At 51.9% G+C, this 18,087-nt stretch overlaps 1 protein-coding gene across 3 annotated transcripts in view; it reads right to left on the bottom strand.

The window, feature by feature from the left end:
- Positions 1–1,131: 1,131 nt before the first annotated feature.
- FUBP3 (far upstream element binding protein 3) overlaps positions 1,132–18,087 on the bottom strand; it is a 49,208-nt gene continuing 32,252 nt past the window's right edge. For all 3 annotated transcript variants that reach the window (XM_022578444.3, XM_022578445.3, XM_089913872.1), the window contains 11 exons: positions 17,030–17,134; positions 15,842–15,944; positions 14,936–15,036; positions 12,788–12,929; positions 8,813–8,973; positions 7,997–8,070; positions 7,586–7,666; positions 7,375–7,451; positions 4,936–5,007; positions 3,534–3,661; positions 1,132–2,483 (listed from right to left, as the gene is read on the bottom strand). In XM_022578444.3, coding sequence (XP_022434152.1) covers positions 2,475–2,483; positions 3,534–3,661; positions 4,936–5,007; positions 7,375–7,451; positions 7,586–7,666; positions 7,997–8,070; positions 8,813–8,973; positions 12,788–12,929; positions 14,936–15,036; positions 15,842–15,944; positions 17,030–17,134 — 1,053 coding nt within the window. In that variant the 3' untranslated portion in view covers positions 1,132–2,474. The remainder of the gene's footprint in view (positions 2,484–3,533; positions 3,662–4,935; positions 5,008–7,374; positions 7,452–7,585; positions 7,667–7,996; positions 8,071–8,812; positions 8,974–12,787; positions 12,930–14,935; positions 15,037–15,841; positions 15,945–17,029; positions 17,135–18,087) is intronic.

Here is an 18,087-nt window from a genome sequence, read left to right as displayed (position 1 = left end):
TCTGGCTCGACCCCTCCTTCCTTCCAAGTGGCTTTTACTATTCAATTTCTCAACGTCAAACTCGATTCTCTAGAGGTGTAGTTAAAGATGCCACATCTCCTCTTTATCTTCCGGCTCTCAACAGGCCTCAGAATGGCTGCAGATGGGCTGCTCTCCATACCCCTTTTTGGCCTAAAGAAGCCACAGATGCTTTTTTTCCCCTCCTCTTAGAGCCTGGGGTAGAGAAAAGAAAAGGGACCAGAACTGGAAACACACACATGAGAATGAGCCATAAGGAGGGTTCTAACAGGATCCTCCTAGCAGCACTGTGTCTGAATGGAGAGAGGCCTCCGTGTACAGCGAGCGGCAGAGGCAGGGCACGTTCGCAGTCAAGGGGAGAGCTGTGCTCAAAGCCGGTTGCTTCCATCAACGGGCAAGGAAGCAGGAAAAAAAGGAGTCGAAGGCCGATCTCCTTTGCTCCTCAATAACCCTGCAGTCCAGGGCCCACACTGTCCCCGTGTGTCCTGAAACCACGGGACCCTCCACGGTGGTTTCAACCTATGGGTAAGGACACCCCCTTTTTGTTTCCTTAACGAAAACAGTGAAACAAAATGAGCACAGTCGCCGGCACTTTCCAGCTCTCTCAGCAGCTCAGGGTCCCACAGCCGGTCCAGGGCTGAGAGTAAACAGCACCCACACAGGGAGGGAGCAGGCTGCGGGCCAGACTGACTGCTTCGGTCCCCACTTCTCAGGCGCAACGTGTGGGGAGGTGTGTGGAAGGGAGAGGGCGAGCCGCGCTGACCCCCTTCAATGAATCTTCCAGCTCCACTTGGGATGGCAGCACCTCTGCGCGAGGAACCTCGTGGTTGACTTATTGGTGTCACACCCACATCAAGAGATGAGCAGATGTGACAGGTAAGAGGGGCTGAGGTAACCAAGGCTCTCAAGTTAAACCGTTAGATTATACAAAGCCACGAAGATAAAATTAACTTAAAGAAGTAGCTACAGACGTAGGCTGTGCACCAGCTAGGTCGCGCCGACATAGCGCAAGACGATCGGCCAAGAGCGGCCAGAATCCTCGCCTTTATCTCAGGGGGCAGCGGGCAGGGGCAGTGGGAGGGACAAGCAAACGGAGAGCAAACAGACTAAAAATACTTTGCCCACAAGATGTCTTGTGGAAATTTTATTATGTAGAGTGTAAAATGAATTGTCAGTCCAATAAAAACAACACTTTTTTAAAAAAACAACATGCATAACATTTTCCAATTGCCTTTTTTTAATAGTTAGACATTTCAAGCATTATAAGGAAAATAAGGAGAAAAACCCCAGACACTGTAACTTCAGTATATCTCAAACGGAATGTCCCCCAGGTCAATTGAAAAACGCAAGAAAAAATAGCTTCAATTCCGTTTTTCTTTCCTTTAAAAATACATGTTATCTGTACAAGATACGCTACAGTAAACACTGGAAATCATATTATCCCTTTTATTAAATCAAAATTATTTAATTCATATTGTGGTTAATGCTAGATTTATTTATTCATCTAGTTAATTTGACAAATATTAAGAAAATATTTAAAAGAAAAAAGCAAAAAACACCTTGGAATTAAAAAATAGTTACTACATTTTTATGCGGTTTAATGTTCCACAGTGTTTGTTAAAAGTTATATTGAATTTATTTTTAATATTAAAAATAACAGTATTTATATTTCTGAGAGAATAGAGAAACGTTTTTTTGTTTTGTTTTTAAAACAAGCTTGGAGGTCTTAGATACACAATGCAATCGGTAGGTAATGGAGACATGAAAAAAACGTCTGCTAAACACACAAACACATTTTTATATTATTACCCCTTTAGAACTCTAGAAATTATACAAACCCTATAAAATGCCCCCTCCCGAGCCCTGTTGGACAGCAGTACAATTATCTGTCTCAATTCAGAATTCACATAATTAATTACAATACATAATAGTTCAGTTTTTAAAAAAATGCAATAAAACCAGACAGCCAAGATACAAGAAATTAGAAGTAAAACATTTAATGAATTTACACATTTAAGAATATTTAAATACTGTTTAAAATTTTTTTTAAAGAATTTGTTACAAGCCACCTAAGACTTCCAAGCCACTTTCTGTTGCAACAGAAAAAACTGTAAATAAAAAGACATGCAAACAAAACAAAACAAAAACACACCATGTTGAAATGTCACTGCTCTGCGGCACATTCTGGTGTCCGAATTTGCAGGTATTGCTCCAAAAGGAATCCCAGAGCTTACACATTTGAAGTAACAAACAAAAATAACAAAACAAAAATTATCAGCAATTTTTAGTAACTGATTTTCCCGATTTTTAGAAAAATTCTGTTAATCTAGTGTTTCACAGAACAAAACAAAGGTTCTTCATCAAAAGGTTTGCACATCTAAAAACCTCTGTTACAAATAGGTTTTGCTCACAATGGTTTCGGGGGCGGCGGGGAAAGGGGGCTGCAGGCCACTGTCCTACTGTTCCTGTGGAAGGAAGGGGGAGAGCAGTTAGTCTGACGGCGAGTTCTCAAGTGCTGGCCTGAGGTCGGGGGCTGTCTGCAGGGAGGTGACAGGAGCTGACACACATGCACGCAAGCACGCCCGCGGGCACGCGCCATCCTTCCGGGCCTCGTCATGGGATCTGGCCCAGACAAAACCTCTCTTGCACAGGAGGCCCCGGGGCACCTCCTTCCACAGGGGATGCTGGGCGTGGGGAGGGGAGTGAGCGAGTGATGCCTCTCAGTCACCTGCCACCTGCCACCTGTTCCCACCAGGCCAGGCACAGAGGGCCATTTTGGCAGTGAGGTGAACGACTGGCCTTGGGTCCAGGGCCTGTGGTAACTGACACACTGTCCATAGGGACCAGACTGGCATCAGTCAGCACTGATGGCCTGAGAAATGCACCTGAGATGTGACCTGCGGGAGCAGGTATAATGTCTTCCGTGCATTTATAAGAAAACCATTCTGGGCCTCTGATTAGACTTCAGGCTTCCAGGCAGGGCCCAGCCTTCAGAGGGTGTGGACTAGCCCTACTCCTGCTGCCCCTCCCTGCTGCCCGGGGACAAGCGTGACGGCCTGGCCACACCACCCTTTTCAAGAACAGGCCTGGGGAGTGACCCCAGCGCTGGTCTTACTCCCTAGTCGGTGCCACGCTTGCCCAGGGTCAGCTAAGTTTGGCACGCTCCTTTATAGCTGGGGGACCTGGGGTCCAGAGGAGGAAACTGAGTGCCACTCAGCACCGCGCTCTGGGTCTGGATTTGAGGGAAGATCAGGCTCGTCCTGGTAGGGGCTCTGCCCAAACAGTTCTTCCACTTGGCTCAAACCTGTCCTGTCTGGGGCGAGGAGGGGGCCAGGGAGGCTGCCGTGGGGCGCTCTGCAGACGGCGGCCGTGCTGAGCAGTGCCGGGGCCCACGCGGTTCCTCCGCAGCCCAGGGGCCCCGTGCTCGGGCCCCGGGGTCAGGCACATGCAGAAGGCTTGGGAGGGGGGTCGGGGTTGGTCTGGGAAGTCTTGGCAGTGCTGGATCGGCTACAGACCTGGCTGTGGGCCTGAGCTTGCCCTAATGTTTGCCCGTAGAACGCGACCTGCTGTCTGTAATACTCTGCCCAGGCCATTGTGTAGTCCGGCGGGGAGCTGGCCTGAGGAGCGGCGCTGGCGGCGTGACCTGATGGACAAAGCAAAGCACGGGTTACTGGGAGCAGGGATGCGCCTGTGGGAGGCAAGGACACCGTCAGCCTGGAAGGATCCCTTCCCAAAGCCTCGGGGGCATCCGGGACAAGCGCCCGATGCTCACGCTCTCCCTCCAGACCCCTCAGCGAGCTGCGCCAGGACTGCTCAGCCCGAGCACTGCTGCAGAAGCGCGGTTATCAGCCTGGCCTCGGCCGGCCCCCGCTCCACTCCTACAAGACCTTCGTGTCTGTCTCCTCTCTCCAGAATCACATTCTCTGCATCTGTCTGCCTGTCCTGCCGGCTCCCAGTCAGTGCCCTAGGCCGGAGGGGGAGGAGGGAGGGCGAGAAAGCGGGTGCCTCGGCACGGGGGTGTGTGCACCTGCGCAGGGCATCCCGGCCCATGTGTGTCTGGGAATCTGGATGGGGGGCTCTGGGAAGACTTTCACCAGGTGCTCCAGGTGACGGTGACCTCCCTGACCCCCGCCCTGGCCCCCAGAAGGGTACTGACCTGGTAACGATCCCAAACACAGGGTGAACATTTCTTTGACGGCCTATGATCTGAGCTCTTCCAACTAGCAAGTAACACCATTCAGACTCAAGATACGTGAGACACCTCCTTCCAACAATACCCAAACATTCTGGTTCAGCAGTTTTGGGATTCACACCAGACACCTTAGTACTAATTTTAAATGATTCACTTAGGGTATTTTTTGTTTTGTTTTTGGTTGTTATTAGGTTTCCTCCTCCTCTTTTTAAAAAGGCTGGCTTAGTTAAGAAAACTGGCACAGTTAGGAAAAGAGCTTACTTAGGAAGAAAAGCAACTCAGCACCAGCTCCGACCCTGGACTCCCTGCTCTGAGTCTCACCACGCCCTTCCTCTTCACCTGTCCTGAAGCGGCCTTAGAGCCGGGCAGCGGCAAGACCGCAAGGCAGTCAGGCAACGGCTCCCGGCTGGTCTGAGTCCTAACCAGGTGGTTCTCAAGTGGACGGCCAAGGCCGGGACTGTCCCTGAGGGTAGGTGTCATGCCCTTCCGGGCCCTTTAGAGTCCAGGAGAGAAGCGCGAGGACTGGAGGACGGCAAAGGACGACCGCACGTCTCCCCTGACAGGCACGCGTGGGGAGAGGGTGGTGAAGGTGGACGCGGAGATCCGACTCACACAGGGAGAGCGGGGAAGAGAAAAAGGGGTCAGGGAACCACGGCCTCTGAGGTCTGCAGCCCTGGGGCTGTGAGGCCGGGGAGCTGCTCGTGAAGGAGGGCCAGCGCACTCACCCTGTTTTCTGTAGTAGTCTTCCCAGGCCTTGCTGTAGTCGGGCTGGCTGCTCTGCGGCTGGCTCTGCTGGCCTGGGCGAAGAACACAAAAGCAGTCAGGCCTCTGGGCTCCCGGGGCCTCGGCCCCCAGCCCGCAGGCTCCAGGCCCTGCTCTCTGCACTCACTCCCTTGCCCCTGTGGCCCGGGCTGGGGGGGCTGGGGGAGGAGCCAGGCCGACCCCCAAGAGGGCCTCCACCCAGGCCAGCGAGGCTGGGGCTGGCAGACAGCTGCCCCGCAAGGGCGACCAGCAGGCAGGGCCTCAACTCCCTTCAGTCGGGGACTCTGGGCTGCCACGAGCAGAGCCCCCGGGGCCAGAGTGCTGTCTGCGGCTCCCTGGATTGGCCTGCAAACCGACAAAGAATCCGAACGGCGCTGACCACTCCCTTTCCCTGGCCCTTCTGTTCAAGGACTGATGGCTTTGCCTTTGCACGACGAGAACTACAGGGGACACACAGGGGAAGTGCCCAGAGACTGCGCTCAAGGTGACGACAGAAGACGGGGTACACACCTGACCCCCAGCCTCGCGCCTGTCCGGGGTGAGGGCGAGGACGTGTTGGGGGTCGTCCCCGCCCTCCTCTCCACATCACTGGGGGCAGAAAGGCTGGGCTGGGGGGAGCAGAGCAGCAGCCTGCCCAGGGGCACGGGGGGCGGGTAGTGTTTAAAAGACTTGACCACAGCTGGAAGCCGGGACCCTCCTTCTGCCAAGGGCAGCCCCCGCCGGCACGTCCTTTTTTCGGTTAGAATCACAGCCTGCGGCAGGCAGGAAGGACGTGCTCAAAAACACATTTCACGGCACAATGCTTTCCCCAAGAGTTAATTTCCTCAAGGCTGAAGAGGGGCGCAGGCACGAGGACAGTCGGTGTGTGTGTGGGGGACCCCTCCTCCCCGCACTGCGGCAGGACGGGACTCGGAGCTGGACGCTGGCACCAGGAGAAGGCAAGGCCTGGGCAACGCGGCAGCAGGAACTGCCCCCTCAGACACGGAGGCTGTGGGCAAGTGGGATTTTTCTTCGGACCCAAACCAATTCTCCATTCCCCTGAATGAACCAAGCGACACCACAGGTGAAGGCTGGTGCGTGGTGCACGGGGCAGGCACTAGCTGCGTTTTCTCTCGCTCAGCCCACGTACCTTTGCCAACCCCTCGCCCGCCTAGCCTGAGGAGGCAGCAGGGCGGGCTCTGCGGGAACTGCCCCCTGCACGGAGGTGGACGTGTCCCCTGCAGCTTCAACGCGAAGCCTCCCCACAGTCTAGGGCTTCTCCCAGGTCCTCTGTCCTGGGTGATGGGCACTGGGGAACCCTATCTGGGTCGCCTCCCACCCTGGGGGTGCTCTCTGATGGAACAGGAGGAAGCGAAACATGCCCGGGCTGCGGGCTAAGTGAGCACAGTGAAATGGGGAGGGTGGAATCTGGGTGGTGTGTAGGTGTTCGTGGTGAAGTTCTTTAAGATATTCTGCACGTTTAAGGTATTTCGTAAGAAAGTAAGAAAGGGGGAAGAGAGGGAACAAACACAACCATGCAATTTCAGAGCTCACAAGTACTTTAGAAATCAAATCCAAACCCTTCATTTCACAGATGACAGAACTGGAGCCCTAGAGAAGCGGGGACATGCCTCAGGCTGCCCAGCACTGCTCCAGACGCGTGGGGGGGCTTCCCCAGCTGTGAACCTGACCAGGCGCCCCGGGGCAGGGTCTCACACCCAGCACTCTGCTCAAGGGGAAAGGGGTGGAACCCCGGGCCCAGCCCCTTGTGGGCAAAGCTGCAGCGCGTGTCCTGCAGCCTGGCGCTCCGAGGGGAGCCTGCAGACGTGCTGAAGAGCGCTTTCCAAACACCACCAGGCTGGCCCTTCAGACGTCAAAATAACCTAAGGTAAGGTTTTAGTTTTGTTTTTGTTTTTGTTTGGAAGGCTGTGCAAGATGGGCTCTACCAGCAGTAAAACTCAAGGATGACTCCTAAAGCTGACGTGGGGGCCAGAGAGTGGGAGGGGGTTTAATTCCAACGAAAACCTTCTCTTTTACAATCAGTTTTCTTAGAGAGCAAATTCTCTAATCACGCGCTTTCTGGAAGTTCAGGAGAGAGAGAGCCCCTTTCTAAGATGGTGCTGGGGAGGAGAGGGAGAAGGCCACCTTGAGGCCAGAGGAGGGGAGCAGGCGGGGCACCCATTAGGCGGGGCTGCTTGAAGAGGCTGCAGCGGTGGAAGGGGCCGAGGGGCAGGAGGGGCTCAGGTCAAACCACACTCTCAGGGCCCACAGGCCTTTCGGACCCGTTTCTGGGGGACCAGAGTGACGGAAGGCTGCAGCTGAGAAGGTGGGCCAGGAGAGAGGTGGGGCCCCTGTCCCCGCCCAGCTGGAGACGAGCCCAGCAGGCCTGTCCCCGGGGGCATCCCACCTTCCAAGTCACTTACTTGGAACCTGCTGTGTGGGCTGCTGCCACGCCTGGTAGGTGCTGCCCCAGCCCTGGGTCAGGAAGGCCGGAGGACCACTGCGGAGGACAAGAGGACTCATTCCAGGGAAGGCCACACACACCCCCCCCCCAGCCCCCGCGCCCGCCCCCGCGGCAAGCACAGCGCCCTCTGCTGGAGACGCGGCAGGGCGGAGTAAAGGCGGCCTACCCACCTCACAGGCGCGCTGTGAGGGCTTCCGTTCACTTTAGCGGCCATGTTTGGGAAGCACCCTGAGCTCCTCGGAGGAAAGGTGCTAAAAGAAAGTGGAAAACAAATAAAGACAATACAACGGCTTTTGCAAAAAACAAACAAACAAAAACCCTCCCGCCACCCAGCCCCAGGGCGGTGAGCTCTCCTAGGGGATGCTGGCGGGACCACAAGACCCTCCGCCCTCTGGGAAGGCTCTCGCCCCAGCACTGGTCACTGAGCAACAGACAGGCCAGAGGGACCACCAGTGAGAGAGAAGGAGAGGAGTCCTGGCCACGCCCAGAACTTGCGGCTTTCGGCTGGCACTCCCTGGAAGTAGCTGGAAAAGGAGGACCCCTTGGGGGCAGTGAGTTCTTCCAGTCAAGAAAAGACTCACTTCTGATGCGGCGCGGCAGGTGGCTGGCTGAAGGGGCCCTGTGCGAAGGCTCCGGGCGCTCCGAGACTGGCACCCTGTCAGGACACAGAGGGAACTCTCACCTCCTGTCGGCTGCGCCTGCACCCTCTGCCCAGGCCCACCCCGAGGCAAACCACAGCTTTCGGGGAGAGAGACAAGTGAAGTAAAGATACCCTGTGGCACTCGCACTAGCCTTCCTTGCCCACAGTGGGCTTTATTTGCAGAAACAGCTTCTGCCCCTTGAGCGACCGATACCACCACACAGCCAATACCGGCACCACCACAACTGCCCTAGCGTGTCGCCCTGGGGGTAGGGACCGACCTGCTGACTGTCCCGTCAATTCAGGCTGGCCCACGGCTTTCTGCCATTCTACGTCCCCTTTGAGGTGAGCAGTGGCCAATCTGTCCTCCATCAACACTCCCTTTCTTTATCTGCTTTGAGGTGCCTGAAACTAAAGCCAGAGTCAATGAACGCTGCCTGCAGGGCTGGCCGCCGGGGCGATGCCAGTGGGAGTCCGGGGGCAGTGCTGGGGGAAGGCTGCCGGCCCTGGCTGCTCATCTACGCCTGCAGGGCCAACGGCTCGGGGCCTGGGCGAGCTCTGCGCGTCTGGGCCTGGCCCTGGTGTCCCTGCGCCCCGACCTTCCCCCTCAGCAACATGGGAGGGGGCTGTTGCCCTCACATCACGTGAGGACCGAGAGCCACAGGAAGTACAAGGTTCTGGGGAGAAACAGGCGCCTTGGACATCCAAATGAAAACCCAGCTCTATCACCCAGGTGGGGAAAGGACCTTGTACGTACGCCCACTTTCTCGTCGATGAGATGTCTGGCCAGCTCGACCTGCTGAGGAAGGCCCCTGATGGTGAACATCCGCAGGCTGGGGTCCGCGCTGGGAGGCGGGTTCCGCTGAAGCTCCACGTGTGCTCCTGAATGCTGGTTTATGCTTTTGATGTTCTCGCCCCCTGTGGGCAGGACACAGGACAGTAAGTGGCTACAGTTCTCGCCTCTGGACAAGGAATGGGTATCTTCTGCACACCAGTGCTCGTCCTAAGAGTAGACAAGGACTTTCCATTTATACTTTAAAACGGCTCTTGTAAAAACCAGAGCTGTCTCATTTGTGAAGCCAGACTTGTGAAGCAAAGCTGAGGCGCAATGATACCACGTGGCACCAGCTGGTCTCCATCTCAGTGTCCTATGCAGAAACCAGGTCTGGGCCTTGGCCCACAGATCTGCACACAGAGAGCTCAGCTCCGGAGAAGGCACTCCATCCTTCTCAGCATGAGAATGGTGACCCGATGGCCCCTCCATGGCACAATGCGGGCCTTCAGCCCCGGTGTGGGCCACCGCACTGCTGTCTCCCGCCCTCCACAGGTCAAACAGACGGCCACAGGCCCCAACAATACCCAGAGCCTACTCAAGCCTTTAATATCCCATCCTGTCTCTTCTCAAGTCTCTTCTTCCTCCGTGGGTGGGGGACAGGTCTAGACAGAGCGACAGCCTGAGAATGGAGGTCACAGAGGCCTGGGTGGAGTGGGGCTAATGAAAATGTAGTTGGACTCCTTGAAAAACCCGTGAGAGTCCCAGTCTCTTAATGAAATTTGCGTAACAAAAGCTCCACCAGTGTAACAATGGTTTGATTCTTCTCTTCAAATTTCACAGAACTTACAGATCAGCTCTGCTCAATTGGGGTGGCGGAGCCAGAATTCAAGGAAAACTTGGAGCACAGAGTTCTGCAGAACTGGAAAAAGACGATGTGTATAAAATCTGATGCAGGGTACCAGGGAGCCCCAAAGGGTCAAAGCGAAGACTAAAGGCCAGTCTCTGTGTCACCCCTCCCCACCCAGAGTCGAAACTAAGCTGCAGCGACATTTCTCGTTTCATTGTAACACGTCCACAATCCTTCAAACTCCCAACCTGCCCTCCACCGGCCCTGCTGGAAGGCCACGTCTGAACAAAAGCATCGAGGAGTAGGTAAGTAAGGGACACCAAGAGCAGGCACGGCTCATCTCATCCAGAAAGCATGATGGGATTCTACGAGGGTCAGGATGCAAAGATGGAGCCTGGGTCCGGCCATTCTTCCTGAAGGAAGTGTGAGCGGCCCTTACACCGTAGTAAGGAAACCAGGAGACAGTCGGCATTCAAGAAAGCTTGGTTCAAACGTTAGTCTGGGCAGGATGTTAGCTCGGTTTAGGGTAGTTTTAAATTTAAAAGCAAATTAAAAAAAAGAAAAGCCCAGCAGACCAAAGTGTTGTATGCATGGTTTTCCTAAAGATCTGCTGCAGTTTAGGGGAGGTGTCCCTGCGTTGTCTACCCTGAGCCTTGAGCAAACACGTGGTCTCAGGGGCAGCACCAGCCAAGGCAAGAGAGTCGCAGAGAGTCTTCAGCAGCTTCACTTTGCTTCCAGGTACGTGCAAGCCCCTCCCAGCCCCCCAACTACCGACCTTTACTCAGGTCATGAATTTTACGTCCTTTGCATCATGAAAAGTAAGCAGCTTCGCTCCTAGGCAGGCGTGCTCTTAGGGAGCGCCGAAGAGCTAAGAATAGGCGGAGACCTTCCCACTGCCACCCAGCACTTGAAGGGACCCCTACCCCACCCTCTGCCCAGACCCCTCGGTCCCGGAGACAAAAGCACGGAAGAGCGCGCGTGTCTGGAACGCAGAAGCTCACGGGCCCAGACCGGCTCCCCTCCATCAGGCACTTGGACCAGCAGCCCCAGACTCCTCCCTGAGGCCTCAGGCCCATGCTAATAAGGCGAGGAGGCACCGCAAAACTGCACGGGGCCGGAAGGCGTTAATTTAAGTTCATCTTCCTTTAAGATGAGGTCGCCAGCTTGGCACATGGTGGCCGTCTACAGGCTCATTCAGCAGCCTGCTCCATTCTTCCACATGACGGGGGGCAGAAGCGACCCACCAGTGGCCCCCGACTGGATGTGAAATTGTAAAGCAATTAATCAAACCTGCTAAAAGGCTTGGCTGACAAGAGCAGGGCTGGCCACACTGTCACTATTGCTGTGTTTATCATGGAAATCCAGCAGGGGCCCAGGGAGGTGCAGCGTCTGTCCAAGGGCTGCAGGGCCTGCCTGCGTGTGGCTCCCCTCACCCCGCGCCTTTCCCAAGAAACAGGAAGACCTCGTACCCAGCCCCTGGGGCGGGGAGTTACAGAAAGGCCCCTGCTCCTGCCTAAACGAAACTTAGCCTGGCTTCCCAAGGCTGATACTGGAACACCAGGACACAGCATCAGTTACTGCTACGTTCTGCTGTCTCCTCCCTCTGGGGATCGCTCAGGATGACTTTGTAGAGGACAAACTATGAGCGACTGTCCTGTGAGTACCGAGGTTTCACTGACTAGGAGGAACTGTCACAGTGAAGACAGAAAGGCTCTGCCAGGTCTAGAGATGACACTTCCCATGAAAACCTCGTTGACAAAACGGTTCTCAAAAAGCAAGAAAAACCCTAGATCTGATTCTTGAACTCCAGGCATCAGCTGGATTTAACCTCATGGCAGCAGGCCAGCTGATGGCCTGGGCAGCACGTCTGACTTATCACAGCGTTTGGGCAGCCAACAATGTCCATTAAACACCTCCCAGCATGTACGCCCTGCCAGAAAATTAAAACAAACCTACGTCGTTCCTACACCTCTGAGAGGTTAACCACCCAGGGACAACACGGATACAAGAGAGAAACATTTTAGAAGAGCATAAAACACACACTGTCCAAGAGTGGGACCCAGTGCAGATTCTGGGAGGTGAATGAGGGGGACAGGAGGAATTCCAGCCCTGTGCCAGCTCGTGAGGATGTGCCACGGCAGCCTCAGCTTTCTGCTGGCGAAGACGTTCCCAAGTCAGGTTCCACGGGATGCTAGCACCCCTCCAACAGCTAAGAGATGTCTGGTGATCACAGAAACTGGGGAAACTCTAGGGAGAAAACCGTATTTATTTCTTCCATATGTTGCCAAACACATACAAAGGGAATAAATGGGCAAATACAAAACCCAATGCTGAACATGAGTTTCCCACCAGGTCAAGGGCTTTGCTTAGAGAGCAGAGAAGCTAAGCCCACTGCTCCGCGAGCCCCAGACCTGCTCTCAGCAGCCTTCCTTGGTCAAGGCCAGCCCAGGTGAGCCAGCAACAATGGCCTAGAAACCTGCCTGCTCTCTCGCTCGCTCTTCGCTGAAGGACAGGAAGGAGCCACATTAGCCATTAATGAGGGTTTCTACCCAACGTCCTCTAAAATGCCTAGAAACAACTAACAAATCAATTTTTATTTCCCTCCACAGGGTGCCTGATACTCTTGGTAAATATGTTGAAAAGATAAAAACCACTTTCACATGTTGTGTCAATAGAGAACAAATACCCAAATCCAGTAAGGAAAAAAGTGACGCACTCGTCAGAAAGCAATCTTCGCTTGAGGAAATTATCTTAACGGTTCCTCTAAGCTCCCTGGAGGCGAGTTAATCACCAATCAGTCGATCGACAAACACTCAGAGGCCCCTCACCTGTTCAGGGTGCCTCTTCAACAACCTAAGCCGCTTCCATAGGCAGCGGTCTTCCTGACCATCTGTTTGCACGCTGTAATGAAGCGCTGGCTTTGCCCCATTTGTGAGGGCCCATGCAGAGGACGGTTCCTGCAGAAGGCAGCTGGTGCCTCGGACCTGGCCCCTCAGTCAAGGGCAGCAAGCAGAAGGAACTTTGTGCTTCAGAGGTATTGGACGTGGCCTGTCTGCTCTCAGGTCAAACACCTGGAAGGGGAACGCCGAACTCCAGCAACCGCCTCTTACCTTTGCCTATGACGAGGCCGCACTTATCTGCCGGCACTGTGTAGGTTATCTCCTGGATGCCACCAGGGTTTCCCACGCTCCAGTCACCGCGGCCACGGCCTCTTCCTCTGGCTACCGCCAGGCCTCCGAAGCCATCTCTTTCCTGGGAAGGAAGCAGAGCTCAGGTGACATTTCTGTCACTGCCACCAGCACTATTTTTCATCTCCGGGGAGGAGGTTAAGTGACAGGATGTAATCAACGCCACACATTAGAACCTGAGCACCTTTCCACATTTCAGATTCTGAAGTGCTCTTTACAAGTAGAATTAACACAGATCACAGGCGCATTCAAGAAGACGTGCGCGGATAAATCACGTGGTTACATAAACAGCACAAACACACCCAACTAAAACAGGCAGTCAGATATAAATTCCGAAGTCTAAAGCCCAATGCCCTTATCCCTGGAGTTTTAACTACTGGGCCTTAATCTACAGGCATCAGGAGCTGGTTTTCTTCTCAATGCTGGGCCTACCAGAAACCAGATATTAGATGCTGAAGAGCTATGAGCTTTTGAAAGTGACACATGAGTAGCAAGGATGACTTCTGACCCTCTCCCGACAAAGTTGCGACAGAGAACGATTCAGACACCGCTCTAAGAGTCAGAAAACCCTGCAGTTCAACCAGCAATAAGAATAAAAGGGTTTTAAAGAAAAATTGGTTGTCTCGCTCCCCAAGAGAGGGAGGAACAAGCCAGGCCCATCCGCCCACAGTCCGGGGCTGGAGAAGTCTCCCGACTTATTCTCAGTTTCCCCACCAGAGAGCGAAACCCACAACCAACACCTAAGCGAGGAAGATTCCTTTCACTCGAGGGCGAAACACCCCATTCCAGCCTTTGTCCTTTGAGTCACGTTGGAGCAGCAACATTTAAAATCTTGGAAAGGTTGAAGGCGAACCTGGTCAAGCTGAGAGCTCCTTCACGGAAGGGAGAAGCTGAGCAGGCATTCGGCACAGCCTACTCCTGTCGATTAAGGGTAAACTGACTGTTTACCCAGAACTGAAACCCGCAGAGCGCCGAGCTCACTGGAGTGCTTTCTGTTGCACTCTGCTTTCATGGGCGACAAATGACAAGCAAACAAGGTGATTTTAGGGATTTATGTTAGAACACGAACACGTGGCCAACTTTCCGGGTATGCCACAGATTCTCAAAGACAAGCTGTCCCCTCATCATCTCACGGCCTTTGCAGTCCTGGGATCATCACTTCTTACTACTAAAAAGGATGTCAGAGATGAATTAGCGACGCTTCTCTGAACTTGTGTCATCCTAAGAACTGCCTGGGGCTGTGGGTGAGATCCAAGCCACCCTCCTGGGTACTCTGATTCAGGAGATCTGGGGCGGGGGGTGGGGTCTATAAACCTGTAACCTCAGCAGGTGCCGCCAAATGACTTAGGGGATCATGTGGGGTGCATCACCTGGTACAAACCCCTTGGTCTGCTGCTGAAAAAACTACGCCAAGAGGAGTTCAAAGGCTCGCTGAAGGTCACATGAAAAATGGCAGAGCTGGGATGGTGGTTTCTAATCTCTGGCTTCTTTCTTCAGCTCCTATTATTCTCAGACTTTTCCTACAAACCTGGGGGACATGATGTGCCAACCTGCCACCAGCTACAGTAGTTCTCCAGAGCAATTTACAACGGGGGCAGGTGTATCCTAACAGCATCACACAAGCCTGCTCACATTCCAGAGAAAGACGTGCATGAAGACAGCGTTAGGATTTGGGCAGATCATGAAGTGCCTTCTAAAGCTGAGATTAGACTTTACTTTTACACTAGGTACACTAAACTGTTTGAAACCTGGCAATCTGCACTGTTACATCCCACAAACAGTTTAAATAGTCAGAAACTTTGTAAAAAAAAAAAATCTAGATTCTGAGACAATAAAGGCAGAAGAATAATAAACTAGCAGGAAAACAAAAACAAAAATGAAGGCGGGAGAGAGACAGATGTAGAGAAGCCCATGGCTATAATCTTGGAGGGAGGTAACTGACAAGAGTACTGGTTTCCAAAACCATGACTTGAGAGGGGGTGACTGCTCCAGGGTGTCGCCCCGAGAGCCCCAGGTAGCACTTGCTGCTCCTGTCGGCGAGATATTGAAGCCCCAGAGAGCCAGACCCACCTGGGCTGTAAGAATAAGCTCGTTGATGACATGTGCTGCATGCTGGCATCGCTCTGGGGGTCCCATGACCTGTGCAGCTCTCTCTGGACTAATACCATCATCTGTGGAACAAGGTGAGAGATGGGATTAGGAAAAGCCCAACTTCAGAAGGAAACAAACGTCAATCTGATTTGCAATCGATGTTCCTACCAGTGCCAAAGAGGGTAATAAGAACATCACCATATCAGGGAATCTTCTGCATAGGGAAACGTGTACGGCTACATCTTTTTGCGTGATCCACGTCAATACTCATTTCTTATGCAATTACAGCCATTTAAAAAAGATATCACTATAGAAACTAAATTAAACTTAAAAAAGAAAAAGTGCCAAGGAAAACAGAGTTGAGCTACAGCAGTATTTTCCCAGAAGTAGTCCATCATGATGTTTTCCCATCTTCAGAGAAATGAGCGAAATAAAGACATTGTAGATGATTTTGCTCGTAAAGGTAAATTTAAAGAACGGTCCTTGATTTTACGATTTTTTAAAATGGCTTTAAGTTATCTTTAATTTTATGAAATCAAAATAACAGTTTTTTTTTAAGTCTTTACTTGCAAAATTAAAAACTGGAAATGCTATGTTGATTCCCCCCAGTTTTACTAGTCCAAGGAAAAAAAGAAAAAAGCCTGGACACCCCTGGGCTAGAGTGTTCTGGCACAAGAAGGGTGACCCGGCCAGCAAATCCACAGAAAGAAATGAGGGACCAGAGGACAAACCTAAACTGGAACTTTGGTAACAGAATGTTGCAAAAGAGAGAGAGGGTGAGGGAGAGCAAAGAACACAAGTGCACTAATAACAAAGTCCTTGTTTTGTGAGGTGTTCTTTAATTCTTCATAATGCTGAGGACTTCTGAGAACCATCAAAACCTACCTGGTTTGAACTGAATTCTCACACCGGCATCATTCTGGATCTTTTTGATCATTTCCCCATTTCTTCCTATTACAATCCCAACTGCAAACCTAGGCACAGACACCTAAGCACAGAGAAACAAAACATCAGAGTTTTTCTGCAAACCTGGTGTGTGTGTGTGTGTGTGTGTGTGTGTGTGTATACATAGAATGATTTTTATCACAGTGCATTTCTGGAAATGATACAATAAAGCATTTTTTTTTTTCCTCTTAGGAAAAATACTGTGGTTGATGGCTGCATTCCTGTCCATTAAATGCATCTAATAGGTCTGAGACCTGATCAAAAATAGTTACAAAGATGAAGTAAAGTAAGAATAAACCTCATAGATAAAAGATTAAAAAAAATTTTAAGATTAAAAATTTATCTTCCAAATTTTATGAAATAAACATGAATGTACCATACACATTGATTATACTATGGTCCTATAAAATGTTTTTCTTTTCTTTCACTCTTTTATTGTAGTAAAATATATATAACATAGTATTAATCATTTTAACCATTTGTAAATACACACTTCAGTGGCATTAAACACACTGACAATGTTGTGTAACCACCACAGATGTCTACACCCCAAACCTTTTCATCATCCCCAATAAGAACTCCCGTGAAACCACAGTGCTTCCTTCCCCAGCCCCTGCTAGCCTCTACTTTACTTTCCATCTGTATGAATCCGCCTATTCTAGGTGCCTCATGTAGGTGGAATCAGGACAACGTTCATCCTCCTGCACCTGGCTTACTTTACCAAGCATAACGTTGGCAGGGCCCATCCTCGCTGTAGCCGAAATACGTCAAGGGCGTATTTCGATCCCATTCCACCTCATCAGTAAAACAGGCTTAGGAGTTTGATACTGTCACAACATAGGTCACCACGAAAACCTGGACTTGGGTCTTCATCTGGGCAGTGGGGTGCGCTCTGAAGCACAACCCCCAACCAGGGGGAATGGCCCCATTCCCTGAAATGCATGCAGCTGGCGCTCCTCACTACAGCTGGCTTTCCCACTCCTTCCTCACACCCACCCTGGGAAGCCAGTGTACTCGGAGGGTTTTGCAGCTGAGGTAAGAGTTAAATAACTTGCTCAAGGTTAAAGAGCTAACAGAAGCGTGCCCTACAACCTTAAACTTGCCTACTAACCTGTAACTCAAGCATACCTCTATACTGCCTCCTCCCATTCGGGAGCTGAAATCACCGCGTACACCTCGAAAATCAGCTTGGTCTTTTTCTCGGATGATCTCTAATACCATTTCTCTTGCTTGCTGCATAAACACAGATAAAAGGCATTAAAGAAAACAAAATCCTGAAAAAAGACATGACACCAGGTGAAAGATCAAACCCTCTTAAATTGGGCTTAAAGCCTCAGGAGGTGCTCAGCCGTGGGAGAACTCACTATATTATGTTACTATTGTTACATGGGACACGGGCAGGCTGCTACTGAGCAGTATATCGTGTATATCACATCTTAAATGACGTGTTCCTTACACTGTCCAAAATGTGCACACAGATAAGGGTTCACAGTCTTCCAAGCCACAGCTGGGTCAGCACATTGGTACTGGGTCAGAACTTGATGATGGTCGCTCCACCGTATTTCTGACGTGCCATTTCTTTTTAGTGGGCAAGGGTGGGGTCTGAGAGCTCTGACGGTGGGCAGTTTCCATGGGAAGGAAGACATTAACAACGCATCCCATGGCAGAGAAGCTCCAGGGAGGGAAAGGGAAAAGGCCAGCCTGGGAGCCCAAAAATACCTCCTGGCACTGAGAGCTCGAACGTCTTACCAACTGGCAAGAACCTCCCTCAACACCTGACTGTCTCTAAGGCGCATTCAGTGTCCTCACCCCCAAGGACGCACCTGAGTCAGTCCATCCCGCCCATGCCAGCACTGGCCCCGCAGGAGCCGTGCTAAGGAGCAACCGTGCACAACTCAAGGTCATGTGAGAACTGAAACTGAGTCCCAGTTCTGGAAAAATCAAACCAAATGAGAACAAGAAAACCCAAAACAGCAACGTCTCATGACATCTGTAGAAGCTGGAACATGGACTGACTATAATATGATGTTATGGGATTACTGTTATTTTCTTAGGCCTGGTTTTATAGCAGCAAGTTTTATACTTAGGAGATACATACTGCAGGGTTTGGAGGTAAAAACTCACAGTATCTGACACTTCCTTACAGATGGTAAAGCAAAAAAATAAAACATAAACACACAAACAAA

The sequence above is a fragment of the Delphinapterus leucas genome, chromosome 6 (assembly GCF_059928025.1).
Source record: "Delphinapterus leucas isolate spDelLeu-1000000601 "Yukka" chromosome 6, BTC_Dleu_Yukka2, whole genome shotgun sequence".
NCBI lineage: Eukaryota > Metazoa > Chordata > Mammalia > Artiodactyla > Monodontidae > Delphinapterus > Delphinapterus leucas.
This window is presented reverse-complemented; position numbering and strand designations above follow the sequence as displayed.